At 40.2% G+C, this 18,106-nt stretch overlaps 1 protein-coding gene across 1 annotated transcript; it reads left to right on the top strand.

The window, feature by feature from the left end:
* Window positions 1–1,399: 1,399 nt before the first annotated feature.
* Window positions 1,400–13,610, top strand: LOC112493944. Its single transcript, XM_025082202.1, has 3 exons — window positions 1,400–1,435; window positions 2,796–2,913; window positions 12,647–13,610. Exons 1-3 carry the CDS (start codon window positions 1,400–1,402, stop codon window positions 12,826–12,828), a joined length of 336 nt encoding a protein of 111 aa, XP_024937970.1. The 3' UTR covers window positions 12,829–13,610.
* Window positions 13,611–18,106: the final 4,496 nt, after the last annotated feature.

Here is an 18,106-nt window from a genome sequence, read left to right as displayed (position 1 = left end):
ATAAGGAATCACCTAAAGTTTTATTAATTATTAAATAACCATTAAATCATAATCAGCTACGGGAAGCAGTAGTAATGTAAAAGAGTAGTGAAAACGTTATAGGAAATACTTGGCCTCAATAATCTGATATCAATATATTTTCTTAGAGGAATACACAGCACTCCTGTACTTGGTGTAGTTTTTTACACGTAAGTGTTTTTTTTGGGATATTGTTTATAGGAAGTATCGAACCCACGTCTTATTCTTGTGAACGCCAACGTTCAACTTCTTTCGCTGGAGCAATTTACTAGTAAAAAGGACCCATCTATAATCTCCTATATTATTTGATTTTCTTTTGCATTGTATAGCTTCTGTTTTTTATGACGATTCTTGTAAAGTAGTTTTAAGACTTTTCTTACCCACGCTTGGCTTTCGCTCGCACCTGTATTAATGTCCTGTCTATTGGTTTTGTAAATTTTCTATTGAGCCTATCTGCCGTTTGGATTATTATTTAATACAGCTCTGGTACGTTCACTCATTACTTTTGGCTATTTTATTGTAGCGCTTCTCATTACTTTACCCATAAGTCCTTGGCTTACTTCCCTCTCCTTTACCTGTTGAACACCACGATGCTTCCAACGAGCTAGCTTCTGAAGCAGCGTACCATTTAACGTATGGTGGTCTGATTTTGTAGGATTTTTCTGACTTCCGGGTATCCTTTAAATTTAATTTTATGTCTTACTGTTCTTTCTTGGGCGTGTGGCCCCTGTCTGTTTCGATTGGCCGTGTGGCCCTTTGTAGTAATTCGCCTGGTGGCATTCTTAGTTTTAAGTTCGCCTGGTGGCAAATGGTGACCCTGAAATGGCTAATCTTTTCGCTGTTTCCTGCGGAATTGGTAACGAGCCATGAGTTCATAGTACTCTTTCGAGAGTATCTGGCGCCTAACACCTTCCTTTTGCTTAGATCGCCTACACTCTTATCTCAATCGTTCTGTAGTATTGCGTTTTGCTGACAATTACGTCGTATTACATAACAATTATACTGAAAAACTATCTCAAGACCAGAAGGTCTAAATAAACGAGTTCAATCTGTCTGTAAAGAGGTTAGCTACTTTGGAATGATACTAAAAAAAAGGACTGATAAAATCTAATTGTCCTTAAAAAATGAAATATGTTTCTTTATAAGTGTTACGTAGGCCGTAGTGGCTAGCGAGGGCTTTAAATTTGATAACAAAAATTTAGAAGTAACCAAAAGAAAAGGAATAACCAGAGGTAACGTGAATAAAATTTGCGTGAATCCCGAGCGGTAAGAATACACTCAATAGTCGGTTCGCTGCTCGTTTAACACATTCAAGCCGGCGTAACCCACCGGTGGGTCACACTTGACTGTTCCGTGGGGCGGCGTGACCCACCGGTGGGTCATGCTTAACTATCCCGTGGGGCAACGTGCATCACAGGTGAGTCACTAGTTTTCAGAAAATAAGTCGTTAAAAAAATAAGTTTATTTTATTTTTTCTCAACATTATAAATAAAAATTGCCTATTATAAACATTAACATTCAATATACCTATGCAACTTTCCAAAACATTTTAAACATAATGCGGGCTGGCACTTACAACGCTTACAATATGTCGTTACTTTTTTACTTTTTTTGCGGCATATAATCTACTTTGTGTTTTTGATAATTGTTTGTAACATTCTTCACATCGTTTTCTTGTGTTTCTGGAAGCCCCTTTGAATGGTTGTAGAAAATGTGTACGTTTTCTTGACGGATTTTTCTTTTCAATTTCAGCTTCTTCGATTTCTCTGTGATGATCTTTGATCAAAAGATGATCGATAATTTGTGCTCGAAATTTTAAAATTGGAATTTTTTTAGTTCCCCATTTTTTGTGGATATACCATGCATTTACCATGCAAGTTCCGCATATTATTTCTTAAGTGCGTTCGAACTCGCAACAGTGTCACCCCGCCCCACGAAGCGTAAGGAGATAAGACAGTCCCGCCCCACGCGAAAAAACGTAAATATTTGCCCCGGCGTGAACGTGTTAAAGTGTTGAAATACGACTTGCTATTCCAACCTGGAGAGATATTCCCTGAAATGCTTATGGATGGGTAATAGATATTTAATACGCGATGAAATTTAAATTTGCGATATATTGTTACAAATAAATCAGTAAGTATCTATAAATGATTGTTGTTTACAGTGTTTGAGTTATAAGAAATTCCGGGTAGAGATCGTGATATTGAATTACAAAACCTGACTGTATGTGAGGTGAGGTTAAGGCGATAAAAAATTATGTGAAACAGAAAATTCTCTAGCATACGCGTTACTTGATTTGGAAAAGACTAGTCTATGCAGTTCAATTTTGTCTAGTAACCGATGCAACTTGTTCCCTAGGGTATGTAATAACGAATCCGTACCTAGGCCAGATTACGAATATTACACCGGATCTAATACTCCAACGGTTACATTCATGAGTGATAAGGTGCAGTCCGATCTTTTGCGCGTGAAGCTAAAAGATTTTCTGAGCATCAGTACCATGACTTTAACTGCTTATATAGTCATTTTTCGCTGATGCTCGTAGATATGGTTAGGACTTTACAAATGCAGTCAACTAAGCAGCATGGGCAGTGCATTGGGTAACGTGCTGAGTCTGCAATTCTATTGACTGTTGGCTATTTTATTCTGTTTCGGAAATGATAGCCGATACTATAGGTAACATAAGCTTCATTTTAATTGTTTGAACGACATAAAATTTCATTAAAATGACATAATATTTTTTTTATAATCTGTCACGAATCAATTTTTTGTTTTAGAATAAATACTCCAAGGAGACCGAGTGGAAGAATCTTCTTGAACTATTAGAGGTTAAAATATTAACAACTACTAAATGTCAAACTGAACAAAATTTACTCTTGAACCAAATAATGCAAGGTAAGCCACTACATATTTTGGTGTTATTTTTGTCATATAAAAACATAATTTTATTTGACTTACAAAATGTTTATTTTAGATAAAATTTAAAGAGTATGTATGATATACATAGTTGGACACTTCCGCTAAAGATACTTCCCCGAATACTATTTCCCAGAAAAGGCGCTTCCCAAAAAAGACATTTTCCCGTAAAGAACAGTTTTCAAAATGCTATTTTTCCAAAAAGTGTATTACGTTGAAATAATTACTACAATTTTAATTTCCGTACATCGTTTTAATTTTCCTTTCATTTTCAATTTTTTATATCCATTAGCCGTCAACAGGTTTTCACTATACAGTGGTGGGCATAGGTCTACCATAGGAGAAAATGAGATCCCCCAAAAAAAACACTTACGTTTAAAAAACTACCTCAAGTACAGAAGTGTTGTGAATTCCTCTAACAAAAAGTATTGAAATGGTATTATTAATGCCAAGTACATAAGTCACTACATGTTTACCTATTATATGATCTGGCACTGGTCCATCATTTTAATTGTATTTTCGAAATTTCATATAACGTTTTCGCTACTCTTTTACATTAGTACTGCTTTCCGTATTTAATTATGATTTAATGATCATTTAATAATTATTAAAACTTCACGCGATTCCTTATCGAGTACTACTTGGCGGGTACGTGCATTTCTTGATATAAATTTGCGTTCATTATGCCAGTTATCAAACTTAAAACCAGTGTCAACTTTTTATATAGAGCATATTAACAATAACTTGTCAAAAATAATCACAATTAAGCTTAAGCTTAAAAGCTTAATAACAAACATATAGTATTAGAGTACTATTAGTACGTTCAAAGTAAGTACTTTGAAATTCCTAGCACGGACCCGCCAAGTAGTAGTCGATAAGGAATCATCTAAAGTTTTAATAATTATTAAATGACCATTAAATTAAACGATCAAGGAAGCCCGCCAAAGGCGGGCGAAGCTCGGTCATAATTATGTCGATTGTTTCTTTAGAAGAGATCACTATGTAGTACCGTTTCCTTACGCTAGATGTCACCACGACTTTCAGGTAATACAAAATAAGGTTGACAATCCTGGCGACGCCGTCGTCCCGCTTCATATGGTTCAGCGTTGTAAATCCCCGAAGATATCACGGGCGGGTCTTTTTCTGTTCTTTTTACTTGTAGGTGGGAGTGATTTCGAGAATTAAATAATCAACATAATTGTGATTCACTCGCGGTCGGCGGGCTCGCTCAATCGTTCAATTATATCTCATGCTTCGTTCTCAAGATCACTATGTAGGGTAGGGCTGTCCAACTGCAAGTGCCCCAAGGGCCGTTTTAAAAAGAAATGCGGTTTGGAGGGCCGCATTATAAAATACTGTTTATGCAACTTTATCTGTGTTTTAGTAGGTATGGTATACAAAGAAAAAACGCGTTTGTATTATTATTTTAATTTTATTTGAGGGTAATTTATACATTTAGAGGCCCGCTCCGCGGGCCGCATACGACCTGAGGGTCTCATGTTGGACAGCCCTGATGTAGGATATTTAGAGCTGTCTTCAAAAATTTCATTGAAGACTGATTTTTGAAGCAAGAATAAAAATAATTTTATTATTCAAACAATCGAACAAGGTGAAACAATAAATAGGCTCAACGTGTGTCAACATCAATGTTTACCTAACTCTTGCTGATAAACATATATTTTAACTTAAGATAATATTGTCTTAGCAAATTCTCTTTTGTCTTTAACAATAGGTCTGTTGTAGAAAGTATCAAAAACTTTTGAAGTTTCAGACCAGCCTGCCAGAGTTTTGATAGTACTAATATTGACTCCCTTCGCTAAGGCCAAAGAGGTTGTTGCGTGTCTAATACTGTGTGGTGAAAACTCGCAACCAACACCACATTCCACCAAGGATGATCATCCATCTACTCAAGGTATCTTTGGATGCTACCTTGTGTGATTTCCTCGTAGTAACGAATAAGTTGTGGAAACCTCTTGCCAACAGTGATGTGACGTCTAAGTATCTTTCTAATGTCGAGACTACACAAAGGTTCTGGTTTTCCGGAAACCGAGGTGTTAATAAAAGAGGCTGATAGGTACCCGGCCTCGAAGTCTTGATCCTCTCTGGGATTTTAATCTCGTATCCGTCTATAATCTTCTTTACATTGGTCCTTCTAATACAGATCAATGTCTACTTACGGTGAGCAGTGACTAGAGCAAGTAAAACCACTGGTTTAATTGTTAATTGTTGGAGGCTCAGATTTTCCAATGGCGTCATTTTCCGTAACTTCTCGATCACTGGATCGAGACTGTAAATACGATCATATTTGGGCTTACTGGGCTTTTTCTTAGCAACGCTTTTCAGTAGCCGTGAGATCAATGAGTTTTTCCCTACGTAGTCTCCACACAAAAGCGATACCTCTATTATCTGGTAAGCACTCTTTCTTATAACCGGGTACGAAACTCTTCACGCTGCCTACGTGAGTGATATTGTTACACGCTACCTAATAGCGGGAGGTTAGCTAACTCCGTCCTAAACAAGCGTCCATCAAAGAGCTTCGTCGCCGGATTATTCATTTAACTATGCTAGTTCGCAAGTGAAGTGTAAATTCTGATAGCGGTGGTTTCCCCGATTACGGCCACGGCGAAGAGGCTGTTTGTGTCGTCCGTTCGTGGTATTTTATTTTATTTTACGGTTTATTAATTCGGGTGAGTACACTTGTCCGAATATTTTCGTGAGTGTTAACGTACCTTTTGTTCTCTTGGTTGATCGGATCGCACGTGTAAGATTTCCTCGTATGGATAGTAATAAGAACGGCTACCTGGGATAGTATAAATCCCGCCGCGGCTACCTGAGTTCTTGGGACTCTTGAAATTCGCGAGAATAGGAGTCAGTTGGTAAGTCATTACACGCTGCCGGGAATATCATACTCCCTTAGTAATCGGAGCCTATCCGAGTGTCGACCACGCGGTCACGTATCGAATAGTTATTCTTATGAATTTCCGTGTTTTCTTTATTATATAACTGTGCTGTGATCTTACCGTTTGACCATTAATTTACCCTCTTTGTTTTAAGTATTGTGCCTAGGGAATTATTTTTTTATCCTTTGGATTGTTTGTGTTACCCGAAATGCGAAAGGGGACTAGATAAGCGTAATAGTGTAATCAGCGTATTCGCCGTAATTTGCGCGTACGTTACATTACATCATCTCGCCGGCCGTGAGTACTTCTTTATCGAATTCCTTTCTGCGTGTACGTACTCTTTCCGCTACCTGTCTCTGGGTTCGGGTGCCAAGAACTACGCTCGTTACCTGTAAGGGCTATCGGCTACCAGCTACCGGAACAGGAAATCATTCGTCTTGGACTGTTCAAGAATAGATTTACATTTTTCATCAACATCCTGGTATACCTGGAACTTTCTTATCTTAGACAACTGGAACATTAAATCGCAGAACATATTGCTTGAATCACATAAACATTCCAAGAGAGTGTGCTTGTCAATAGGCTCTTTCTCGTCTTTAAAAATAGCGCAGAGAGTCTCTGACTGGTCATCTTTATGATGTAATTATCAAGAGACTCGGTCTAGTCTCGCGCCAAGTACAGGCAACCCGCCATACAGGGCACAACCCGCCGAGACTCTTTACTCGAAGTATCTCTTATACCTGTGTTTCGACTCAAATATTTTATGAACGGCTATGTGTGAGAAAGAGTTATTGATACATTCACTATAGGAATCAAGGGTTCTGGATCGATTGCTTCCAAATTCAATACGATTAGTGTACGAGTTCAGGGCGTATTCACATGGTGACCGAGATGATTTTATTTCAGGTCCGTCGTCGTCGTCGTCGTCTTCGCACGTCCATTTACTTTTTTATACGACAGATGGCGCTGACTCCTCTGCCTTCTTTACCTATTTATACTTTTGGATGGTGTTGGTAATTTACGAATACACAACACAATCAAAGAGCGGTGCCTCTCAGGCACCGCTGCATGTGATGCGACAGCTCGAGCGGTGCTTCTCGGGCCCAATTCGGATCGACGCGGAACTGTTTCACTCTCTACAAGAGACTGATCACTAGTCACAAAGACCTAGAGATCCTTGTCCTTTAAAGATCAATAGCCCTATGCTATTTCTAAGAAATCTGTTGTTTATGTTATCACTCAACGTCGATTTGTTTTATTGAGCCATAACGGTGTTTATTTAGGTTTGGCCTAACAAATATCGCTTCACGAGTCTACTCCTAGGGGCGGCCGTAGCCCAGTGGATAGGGTAGCGGATTCACGACCGAAAGGTTGGAGGTTCGCGCCCAGCTTCCAGCGGCATTCACCAATGGGTTTTCATATGAAAACTTAAGTGAGTATTTATACGGATTTCGCCCAACACTGTTCGGATTCGGTGTATAAACTTTGTAGGTCCCTCACGCAGAGTTGAATAAGGCCCATCTCGCAAGGTACATCGCCATCTAGTGTCGAACTTCCAACCTTGATTATTAGGACCAGTTACTGGCACATGTCCCCCATTGGGGATACAGCCATAAGGAAAGGAAGGAAGGAAGGAGTCTACTCCTGGCCTTTTGTGGATCATCGTATGTGGTGTCGAGTAACACATTGTATTTTAGAATGGCTACAAAGTTGTCTTATCTCCAAAACACTGGCGATCGCGGATTGGACTCTGCTTTCGACGTTAGTTCGAAGTCAACTTTCTTGGCGATCAGAATATTTCTCTCACAGCTACTGAGCCTAATAAGCATGGAACACGACGAAGAAGTTACTTCTAGTGAAGATGAGTTCAATTGTAAGGTTTGTTCGTGGAATGCCAGGGTGTTCAGGTATTCCGCTCCGTAGTTTCCTGTATCTAGGTGTCCGGAGTGGAAGTTCAGGGAATCTAGGTGTTTCTCTCCATAGTTTCCTGCATTTACGTTCGGACGTGAAAGTCCAGAGTGTCCAGAAAAGTGTGCAACGAGCGACGCTTTGACGTTTTGCTCAAACCATAGTATCCTCTCTATTGTTCGCACGGCCTAAGGTATGTAAATAATCCAGCAAACTTTCCTCTCTTACGTTCACCACACCGCTTCAATAAACTGGACACTGTTAACGACGCTTATATGCATTGAAGATTACATTTTTTTTTAAATTTGTATATATTTTTATGCATTTCTAAGAAAATGGAGTTACAAATTAAATTTATATGCCATTTAACATTTTCGACAAAGCAATATACTTTTTTGATTAGCGACATCACAATGCATTTATATTTTATATGTGTGAAAGTATAGATTTCAGAGCTTAGATCTTCTATATCCCGTTAAGCAATAAAAACGTGTGATATCCCCCAAAAAACACTTCCGTGTGAAAAATTACGCCAAATACAGGAGTGCTATGAACTCCTCTAATGAAAAGTATTGAAATGATATTATTGAGGCCAAGTATATAGGTCATGTTTGTTTATTATGTTTGTTTATTATGTGATCTAGCACTGGCCCATCATTTTAATTGTATTTTCAAAATTTCCTATAACGTTTTCGCTGCTCTGTTACATTACTACTGCTTCTCGTAGTTGATTATGATTTAATGGTCATTTAATAATTATTAAAACTTTAGGTGATTCCTTATCGAGTACTACTTGGCGAGTCGGTGCTAGGAATTCCAAAGTACTTACTTTGAACGTACTATTAGTATTCTAATAGTATATGTTTGTTATTAAGCTTTTATCGTAATTATTTTTGACGTGTTATTGTTAATATGCTCTATATAGAAAGTTGACACTGGATTTGAGTTTGATGACTGACATAATGAACGTAAATTTATATCAAGAAATGCACGGTTCCGCCAAGTAGTACTCGATATGGAATCACCTAAAGTTTTATAATTTATTAAATGAGCATTAAATCATAATCAACTACGGGAGGCAGCAGTAATGTAAAAGAGTAGTGAAAACGTTTTAGGAAATTTTGAAAATACAATTAAAATGATGGGCCAGTGCTAGATCACATAATAAGTAAACATGTACTGACTTATGTACTTGGCCTCAACAATATAATTTCAATACTTTTTATTAGAGGAATTCACAGCACTCCTGTACTTAGCGTAGTTTTTTACACGTAAGTGTTTTTTGGCGGATTCACTTTTTTTGGATTAAAACCTTTCAAAAGAATACTTTTTTACTGGACTGACTTAGAATACGTGTGATATCAAAGCGCACAAAAAACGTTATGAAGCGGGACGACGGCGTCGCCAGGATTACCAACCTTATTTTATTTTAGCTGAAAGTTGTGGTGACATCTAGCGTACGGAAACGGTAGAACCACGAATCCCGGAACCGCAGATAATAACCAAAATGGCTCGCCACTTCGACGAGAACATCCAATCCGCCATCGTAGCAAGAGGAATCAAAACTATGGATGACATTCTGGACCTCCTGCAACGCTTCGATAAGATCGGGCCTGTGAACTCAAAAAGAGAATGTCAAAATCGATACCTAAAAACAGATGGGAATCACAATCAGCGATCTTCACCAAAGACGGGAGAACAACCTAGAAGAAGTGAAGACTCCAATAATTTGAGGCCATCAACAAGCAAATACAACAAGCGTGGACCTCGGCCTCCGGAAAGAGAACACCGACCGCGCAACTTCATAAACAGATAAGAAACAGCGCAAAATGGAATCCAAAAGGAATTGTGTATAAGCACAGCCACCCAATAACAAACGAAGACAACACACAAATAAAGCTAACTGGATCATCAAGAAAAATTCCTTAGCAAAACGTTGTAGCCGAGAAATCTAGCATTCAGAAAGAGGTATGAATAAACAAGGTCACGACAAAAAGGGAAAAGAAGATCATCCGAACAAAGAAATTGTCTCCCCAGGAACCTGAAGTGCACCAAAAGAGGAAAGAGGAAACTCCACAAGAATCCGAGCTCAAACCACGGGAAGACACATAGAAGCCAACACTCATGGGCCTCCAAAAAGTGATGAGAGAAACCCAAACGGCTCTTAATTAAACACAGGGAGGTCAACAGATATAGGGACTGGTCAGTAGAAGACGCACCAGCATAGCCTGCAAAATATCTACCATGATCCTCTCGGAACCAAACCCAACCCAGGAAATAGGCGGATTATAGGGAAACAAAAGGAATGCTGAGATAATAAAAATGCTGTGGAGTAGCATCATCCAGTAATTCAACATAAAACCCGAACATCACCACACTGGCGGAAATGGCGAAGAAGGACGGGGACGCTGGTACGTGCCTGAACGGAAGAAGCACTAGGGAAAAACCCAAAGATGCAAAAGAACAAGCTCAACATCATGAAGGAGCTAATCATGTCCTACCTCAAGGAAATCAAGTAACTCCACATCAAAGAATCGGCCCCTGTAACCCTAATAAGTCAAGATAAACAAACAAGAGGAACAACCTCAAGAAAACCATCATTAACCTCAACATGCTCAACGAGAAGAAAACTTGCCTACATTCACCAAATAGCGCAAGAAAAATTAACTTCACCAATTTATCAGCTTGAAACAAGCGAAATAATATAACGGAATCATCCGTTTCAAAGTTTGCAAACGTCCTATTCCTATAGGGAGGGGCGATGTAATGTTGCGTCCTTATACCCCCCTATCCTCTATCCTTTTTCCTTCCCAATCATCCATTCTCAATGATGGATACATCAAGAACCCCACATAAGAGTGCATAGCGCACTGTGGATACGCATAATATTATCTGAGAGAACTCTTCATATCCTAGAACTCCTCAAAATTCCTATCGACCTCTCAAAGCTACATCGATAAAGGAAAAGGGAAAATAGGACTTTTAAATTCATAATGTTATATAATTCCCTTGAGATTAGTCATAACCGCAGCCAGGAAGAAATAACATTAGTCGATTACTTTTAATATTCTATGAATCAGAATTCCAGTCGGTCGACTGAAATCAAAACAAACAAGTGCCTAAACACTATAAGCCAAACACAAAAGAAATACCAGTAAGCCGATAGTTCAAGAAACCGCTAATCCAATTATTTGAATTAAATTGCCAAATCGATCAATAAATCAAAACATTGAATCCAAAAAGCGACGTTTACGCCTCGGGAGGATAAAAATCGTTATCCCCACTAGAATTAACGTATTCCTATCGAAGATATAAGCAGCGGCTTCCTCGATAGGATAGCACTCTCTGTACTCGACTCCGTTTTAGGATACGACTCCCACTAGACTCGTGTACACTAAAAGACGACAAGGAGGAGTAAAAATTGTAGAAAATATAATTATTAAGAAACCTGCATTACTTATAGATTTCCTGCAGCAAAGTCAGTGTACCGGCGCTCTCAGGAATAATCCAGAATCCATTTCACTAAAACCTTCTTAAGGCAATAGGTTCAGCGAACGGGGGTCATTGTGATCACCTGTGGGTTCTGAATCATTACTAGCCCTATTGCTGGCTGTACCACAGTCTCCGGGCGCATTGTGCACTCTGCTGTATTGTGATACCAGCTCTCTCTTTCCTACGGTGATTGGTTCAGCGAACGAGGATTCACTAAAACCTTCTTAAGGCAATAGGTTCAGCGAACGGGGGTCATTGTGATCACCTGTGGGTTCTGAATCATTGCTAGCCCTATTGCTGGCTGTACCACAGTCTCCGGGCGCATTGTGCACTCTGCTGTATTGTGATACCAGCTCTCTCTTTCCTACGGTGATTGGTTCAGCGAACGAGGATTCACTAAAACCTTCTTAAGGCAATAGGTTCAGCGAACGGGGGTCATTGTGATCACCTGTGGGTTCTGAATCATTGCTAGCCCTATTGCTGGCTGTACCACAGTCTCCGGGCGCATTGTGCACTCTGCTGTATTGTGATACCAGCTCTCTCTTTCCTACGGTGATTGGTTCAGCGAACGGGGATCATTGTGATCACCGGTGGGTTCTGAATTGTTGCTATCCATACCTCCAGCTGCAGCACAGTCTTCGGACGCATACTGCACTCTGCTGTTCTGTGGCGACAGCCCTCTCGTCCCCGCTCCTATAGATAATCGGCTCAGCGGACGGAGATTATTGTGATCATCTGTGGGTATTGAATTATTATCGTCCTCATCCTCAACTGATCATCGGACCAGCAATCTTCTTCCATTCCGAGAGATTAGAAAAGCGAATAAGTAAACAAAAACACTTCTTGTCGCCTATGATATGATAATAGAACTGGAAACAATTATAGGAGTGCGTATGTGTGTGAGAAAGTGGGATAAAATATTAAGGGCATCTTAGAGTGTAATCTATAGGACAATATAGCACAATTGTTTTATTTTAAAATTAAAGTGTCTAATTCCTGCAAAAGACGCCTGCCTAGTGGACAAACCCTATAAAAAGTCTCGTTGTTCCTAAGTCTCCAAAATCACGAAACGTCTCAATAGTGATCTCGAGAACGAAGCATGAGATATAATCATAATTAAATACGGAAAGCAGTGGTAATGTAAAAGATTAGCGAAAGCGTTATGGTAAAAATTTTGAAAATACAATTATATCTGGGGGGGGGGGGGTATATCTAGGGGACCTATGTACTATGAAAATTATATGAAGGTGGGCCCCTAAAAATATAATTTACTCGTGGATGGGCTATTGCTACCATTGTAGGAATGGAACAAATACGTTCATGCTATACTTTGTACAATTAAGTCTGTTGATTTTTCTTGAAGCTTTATTCCGTACACTATTTATTAATTTCTAAATTTTTTCGTTTAACAGAAATACTTACCTATTTGGCAGAAAATATGCCACTGACAGTCCTCCGCCTCATTCTTCCAAAGGAATGTCAAATAGCATACCAACGTTACATCGGAATATGCAGCCCCATCGTCCATGCGAATCACGTAAAATCTCTCATCATCAAAACTGGTCAACAACTTCTGTGTACTTTAAATCTCTGAACAATTTTCTACGCTGGCTTTGTCCACTACGAAAAATGTATTGTATAATTTTTTAAAGTAAACATAAGTTTGATGTAATTGATATGATTTACTATAAATTTTAAATGGTAAATATAATCTTACTTCATGAGGAAACAATAAACTTTAATCAATATATGTATTCAAATAGGCTAGATTAAAAAAATCGTAATATCTTATTCGTTTTTTATAGTCTCCGACCCTTCAGGGACATTATTCTGTCAACTTCACGATTGTTCAAATTCATAGTCCCTCCACAGTATTAATTTTTTATATAAATTGTGACGTACTGGGTAAATCAGTTGTACTCAGGGTTTCTCGAAAGCAGCTATCGCGAATATGGGAAGATCTCGAAAAGAAATGGGGACACGGGTTAGAGTAGGAAAGAATATAATTAATACGACAAGTGTTGTATCAACACTGTGTGGTATATCACCATAAAATAACAAAGAAGAAAAGAAAAGAAACAAAAAGATACTAAACTAGAAAATAAGGTAGATGTCGTTATTGGCGACCGCGCCCCCTCTACCGAACACTGTCTCGAATTATTAATTATGCAGACACCTATTACAAAATACGCGGTTATTGTTAAATTAAAGAAGTGAAGTGAAAGTTATGTGCATAAAGATTACAACGTGAATGGTAAGTACATTAATTAAGCCTGTTTTTTCCCATTTTCGATAGCACGCCTTGATCCGAGTCTATTCTTAAACGTGAGGTTAAGAAACGTCGACCACTTTAAATGTCCGTATTTTGTTGTAGAATCTGTCTACAACAAATTTTGCACACTAAACGATTTCTTACGATCTAATTTATCGACAGAGATGAAAAAATTAGTCGGGTGTCATGATTTTCGTTTTATAATTCGATGTTCCGAGAATAGGTGCAGCAAACGCTCGCTTGTCCCGATGCCTGTCTATGCTAGCTATGAAAAAGTTAGCTCAGTGTCTGCTATTACAAAATCTTAAAACATAGTAATAATTGTTTCCTTATTTAATTATCTAGAGTTACTTAGCACTCAGCGATTTATGAATTTATTCAGTGTTTGCATACATGGCGACAACTTATTCTCCTTCATAGAGACATGAGGCAGGATTATCAATTTATTCTTGTGACTGGCTGTATTAAAATAAAATGTATATTTTGTGACGTATTTTTACGCGATCAACCTCACCGGAAAATGCAAGACCGACCGGCGCATAACTTTACGCGATTTCTACGCGTTCCAGGCAACCCAGGGGTTAACAAATTTTTCTTACGAAATACCTAAGGTATTGTTGGGCGCCAGGTTCCAAACGGGAACCACGTATCAGTTTTACAGTTCGTCTTCGCGTGCCTACGTTGGCTAACACAGCTATGCGAAGGCGGCGAGATTCGGAACAATAAGTCGGATGGGTCAGACGATCACGCGACACACAAAATGATCCGGATACTTCGATCTACAATTAAATTGTTCGGTTTATTAGATAAAATCGGCGGCGCGAAGTGCGACGATTTTGTACAATACCGACGTAATTATTTACAAAAGAAATAATAATTAAGATAGATCGAAAAGACAAAACTAAAATACAATCAAACGATAGTAACGGGTACTTCGCGTACCGTACGAATTCAAAGCCACAATCGTAACACGGCTAATCCGCGTTTACCACAATACGATACCCCACCGTCAAGGACCTGTACGCGTTCTACGCGTTACAAAATCAAAAGTTATAAATGCCTAACGGGCGGACGACAAGAAACAATTCGGATAACGTACAAAATTCTGATCCAAAAAAAATAATATCAAACCAAAGTTCTAAACCGTGAACCCTGCCGGTCGACGGAACTTCGTGCCGTGATCTTATTCGAGGTGAGGGATTGTCCCTCCGCGTGTTCGTTACACGCGCAGTCAAAACATACGAAAAAAAACAAATTCCGGTACCACGATTCGCACGAAGTTACGTCGCTCACAAAACGTCAGATTTCCTCGCTTACCGTGTTGTTCCCTGGTCGCGTAATCCCAGAAAACCAGATCGACAGCCCAATGGCACTTTGTGCACTCGCGTACTCACAATTCAAATCAAACGTCTAACGTCGTCGCGTGTCCAAGCAGGAATCTCTTTATCTTCACGCGCTTTGTCCTTGCGTAAAGGATAGCACCCCCTCCCTTTAGGCTAATGGGCGGCGATTCGCCCTGCGGACGAATCCTTCAACCCAAAGTCTTCGCCACGCTCCAGTTTCGAATATGTCATCGCGACAATTAATACTCTCCATAATCTCTCGTGGAAAATTTACACATCTCGGTCCTAAGAAGAGTAACATTCGTTCTCGCGCGAGGGTGCACCAGGCGTCCCTGGATTCCCAACTCGCGGAAATATAGTTATGCGCAAACTGACGATGGGCAATATGCCATAGGGGTCGGTAGTGGTGCTCAGTCGTGTAGCGCTGTGTGCGCCGCTTCCAGTCGTCGTGGTTGAGTATCAGCGGAGTAGAGCGTGTTGCTGCCGCGTGACGTCAAGCTGTCCCGCGTTGCGCGCGCCTCCTGGGCCAGTAGAGCTGCTCTCCGTAGATAGCGCGAGTGTCGACCCTCGCGTGTCGCAGCTCCCTTCCTCCTGGGACTCCAGCTGGCTCTCCCTCTCTCTCCGCGTCTTCACGGGCACGGCGAGCGAGCACCTATTCGAACTCCGGCAGAGTACACGCAGAACAAAAGAAAATAATAAAATAATTTATCGAAATTTCAATTAGGCCCTTGCGGTCGGTGGATCCTGCCTGGACTTTGCAATGGCCTTTTAGGCCCGTATCGCGTTTCGGCGTGATTTTCCGCCTGCCTGGCTGGCTCTCCCTCTCTCTCCGCGTCTTCACGGGCACGGCGAGCGAGCACCTATTCGAACTCCGGCAGAGTACACGCAGAACAAAAGAAAATAATAAAATAATTTATCGAAATTTCAATTAGGCCCTTGCGGTCGGTGGATCCTGCCTGGACTTTGCAATGGCCTTTTAGGCCCGTATCGCGTTTCGGCGTGATTTTCCGCCGAGGACAAGACGGGTGAAATCCACCACTTCACAATTTATATAATAACAATAATATTAATAATATTAATAATACTAATAATAATAATAATAATGATAAAAACTAATTGCAAAGTATTTTTTATCTGTTGTGTTGTTCCGTAACGTCTCGGTGACGAAGGAGTTCGTTCGAAAGGTTAGGGCCAAGGTAATTTTGGGATCATTGCCGGTTAAGGAGTTGGGACTCGCGTGAATACAACAAAACTGAGAAGGATTATTGAAACAATCAAGTGTGTTGTACAGTATTTCGACGTACGTCGACTTGGAAAAATATAGGCACCGTTCGGTCCTCCTATTTCCTGTACCGAGTCTACTCCACGAGACCACCTTATCCGTTCGGATTTTAACTGTAGACTGTCGATTTTCGGATGTGCAGCCATAAGCTGGACTTCCGAAAAGTGATTATTGTGCGATTTTTGGATTTCCACATCTCAGTTGCCAGGCCGCCTTTAGTTCTGACTTAGCGCATTGCTACACACGTGAACTACTTGGCCTGGCGTTTCTCAATGGGGTCAGGAGACTCCCAGCACAACAGTTGAATAGAAATGGCAAAAAGTAAGAAGGAACCAAAGCGAAAGAGGTACACCGAGGAAACATTGAAGGCAGCTGTAGCTGCTCTGAGGACTGGACGAGGGCTTCAAGTTGTCAGTATGGAGTTCGGCATCTCAAAGACTACCCTCTTCGACAAACTGACAGATTCCGATCCAGTAATTGAAAAAGGAGGACCAGCGACAGTGCTATCCGATGAAGAAGAGCAACAACTTCTTAAGTGAATCATATACATGAGTGTGTGTGGCTTTCCTATGATGAAGAGCACGCTCATAAGCAGTATAACGGATCTTATTAAGGAGCTGAAACGTGACAATCCCTTCACGAATAATTGCCCAGGCCGCAGTTGGTATGAGGGATTTCTCAAACGTCATCCAGAGTTATCTTATAAGATTGCACAAAATGTGTCATACTCACGAGCCTCAGTTACCGAAAATGCTTTACGAAACTGGTTTGAAGAAGTGAAGAGGCACTTACATAAAGAAAATGTGGCCGATCTCGATGCGACAAGAATATTCAATTGTGACGAATCAGCGTTTTTTCTCAGTCCGAAAAGAGAAAAAGTTTTGGTTAGAAAAAGGGACAAGGTTGTGTACAACTTCATTCATAACAACGAAAAAGTGTGTTTAACCGTTCTGTTTATGGCCAACGCTGCTGGCATAATAGCACCACCGATGATACTTTTCACATATGAGAGGATCCCTGCCAGTATCTCCACAAGTATCCTCGATATGTGGAGCGCAAGGAAAACCGAGTCTGGATGGATGACTGGCGAAAGCTTTTTTGAATACATTACGAATGTATTTTATCCGTGGTTGGTCGCGTATAATATCGTGTATCCCATTGTGCTGCATATCCACGGACACTCGTCACATTTTACCATGGCACTGAGTGAATTTTGCCGCATTTACAAGATTATACTAGTGGCATTGTACCCCAATGCAACTCATCTGATTCAACCAAATGATGTTGCTTTTTTTCGACCAGCGAAAGGTGCCTGGCATAAAGCGACAACAGGATGGAGGATGGATCATAACGGTAGTCTAATGAGAAAGGAAAATTTCGCACCTCTACTCGTAAAAGCTCTCGATACGCTAAAAACCTCCGATATTCTACGTAGAGGATTCGATGCTTGCGGACTCTATCCTTTTTACTCGGATGCTGTGAACTATCAAAAGCTGATAACTCGCAGGAAGTCAACGCTTGATACAAACATACGGAGCACAAGAGAAACCCCTGTTGAGAATCCTGACGATTACCTGATGATGTTCTTAGAAAAATTTATTGATGAGAATACTCTGCAGAAATATTAATCTGTTAAAGACGTCGGAGAGTGGAGTGGCGACGTAAAGAATACAAGTCTGTTTCGAGTTTGAAGTGCTATTCATCGACGTAACGAGACTTTACTTCATTAATTATTTCTTTCAGTTGGCGCTTATTATCCTGTTCCCACCTTACGGATTGTCTCCTACGAACTCTTCCTTTCGGACCCTTTTTTGCTCTAGATATAAATAAAGTACCCGCAGCTTTAATGGCTTCCCAGTCTCATACGGATATTTCGTTGAATAGACTCCGGAAGCAGAAGTTTTACAGTCCTGCTGCATCGATCAAGCAGACGCTGTCGGATTTCAAAATACAGACGGCGACAATCGAGGCACGG

The sequence above is a fragment of the Cephus cinctus genome, unplaced genomic scaffold, assembly GCF_000341935.2.
Source record: "Cephus cinctus unplaced genomic scaffold, Ccin1 Ccin1_scaffold0214, whole genome shotgun sequence".
NCBI classification, from domain to species: domain Eukaryota; kingdom Metazoa; phylum Arthropoda; class Insecta; order Hymenoptera; family Cephidae; genus Cephus; species Cephus cinctus.
The sequence above is the reverse complement of the archived record's forward strand: the minus strand, read 5'-3'. Positions and strand labels throughout refer to the sequence as shown.

What these genes read in the sequence shown, in the direction of transcription:
- LOC112493944 (XM_025082202.1), top strand. Translation starts at nt 1,400, where the DNA reads ATGCTTAACTATCCCGTGGGGCAACGTGCATCACAG. An exon ending in TGGGGCAACGTGCATCACAG is followed by an intron (nt 1,436 to 2,795) that starts GTGAGTCACTAG and finishes TTTTTGTTTTAG; the next exon opens with AATAAATACTCCAAGGAGAC. An exon ending in CTTGAACCAAATAATGCAAG is followed by an intron (nt 2,914 to 12,646) that starts GTAAGCCACTAC and finishes TTCGTTTAACAG; the next exon opens with AAATACTTACCTATTTGGCA.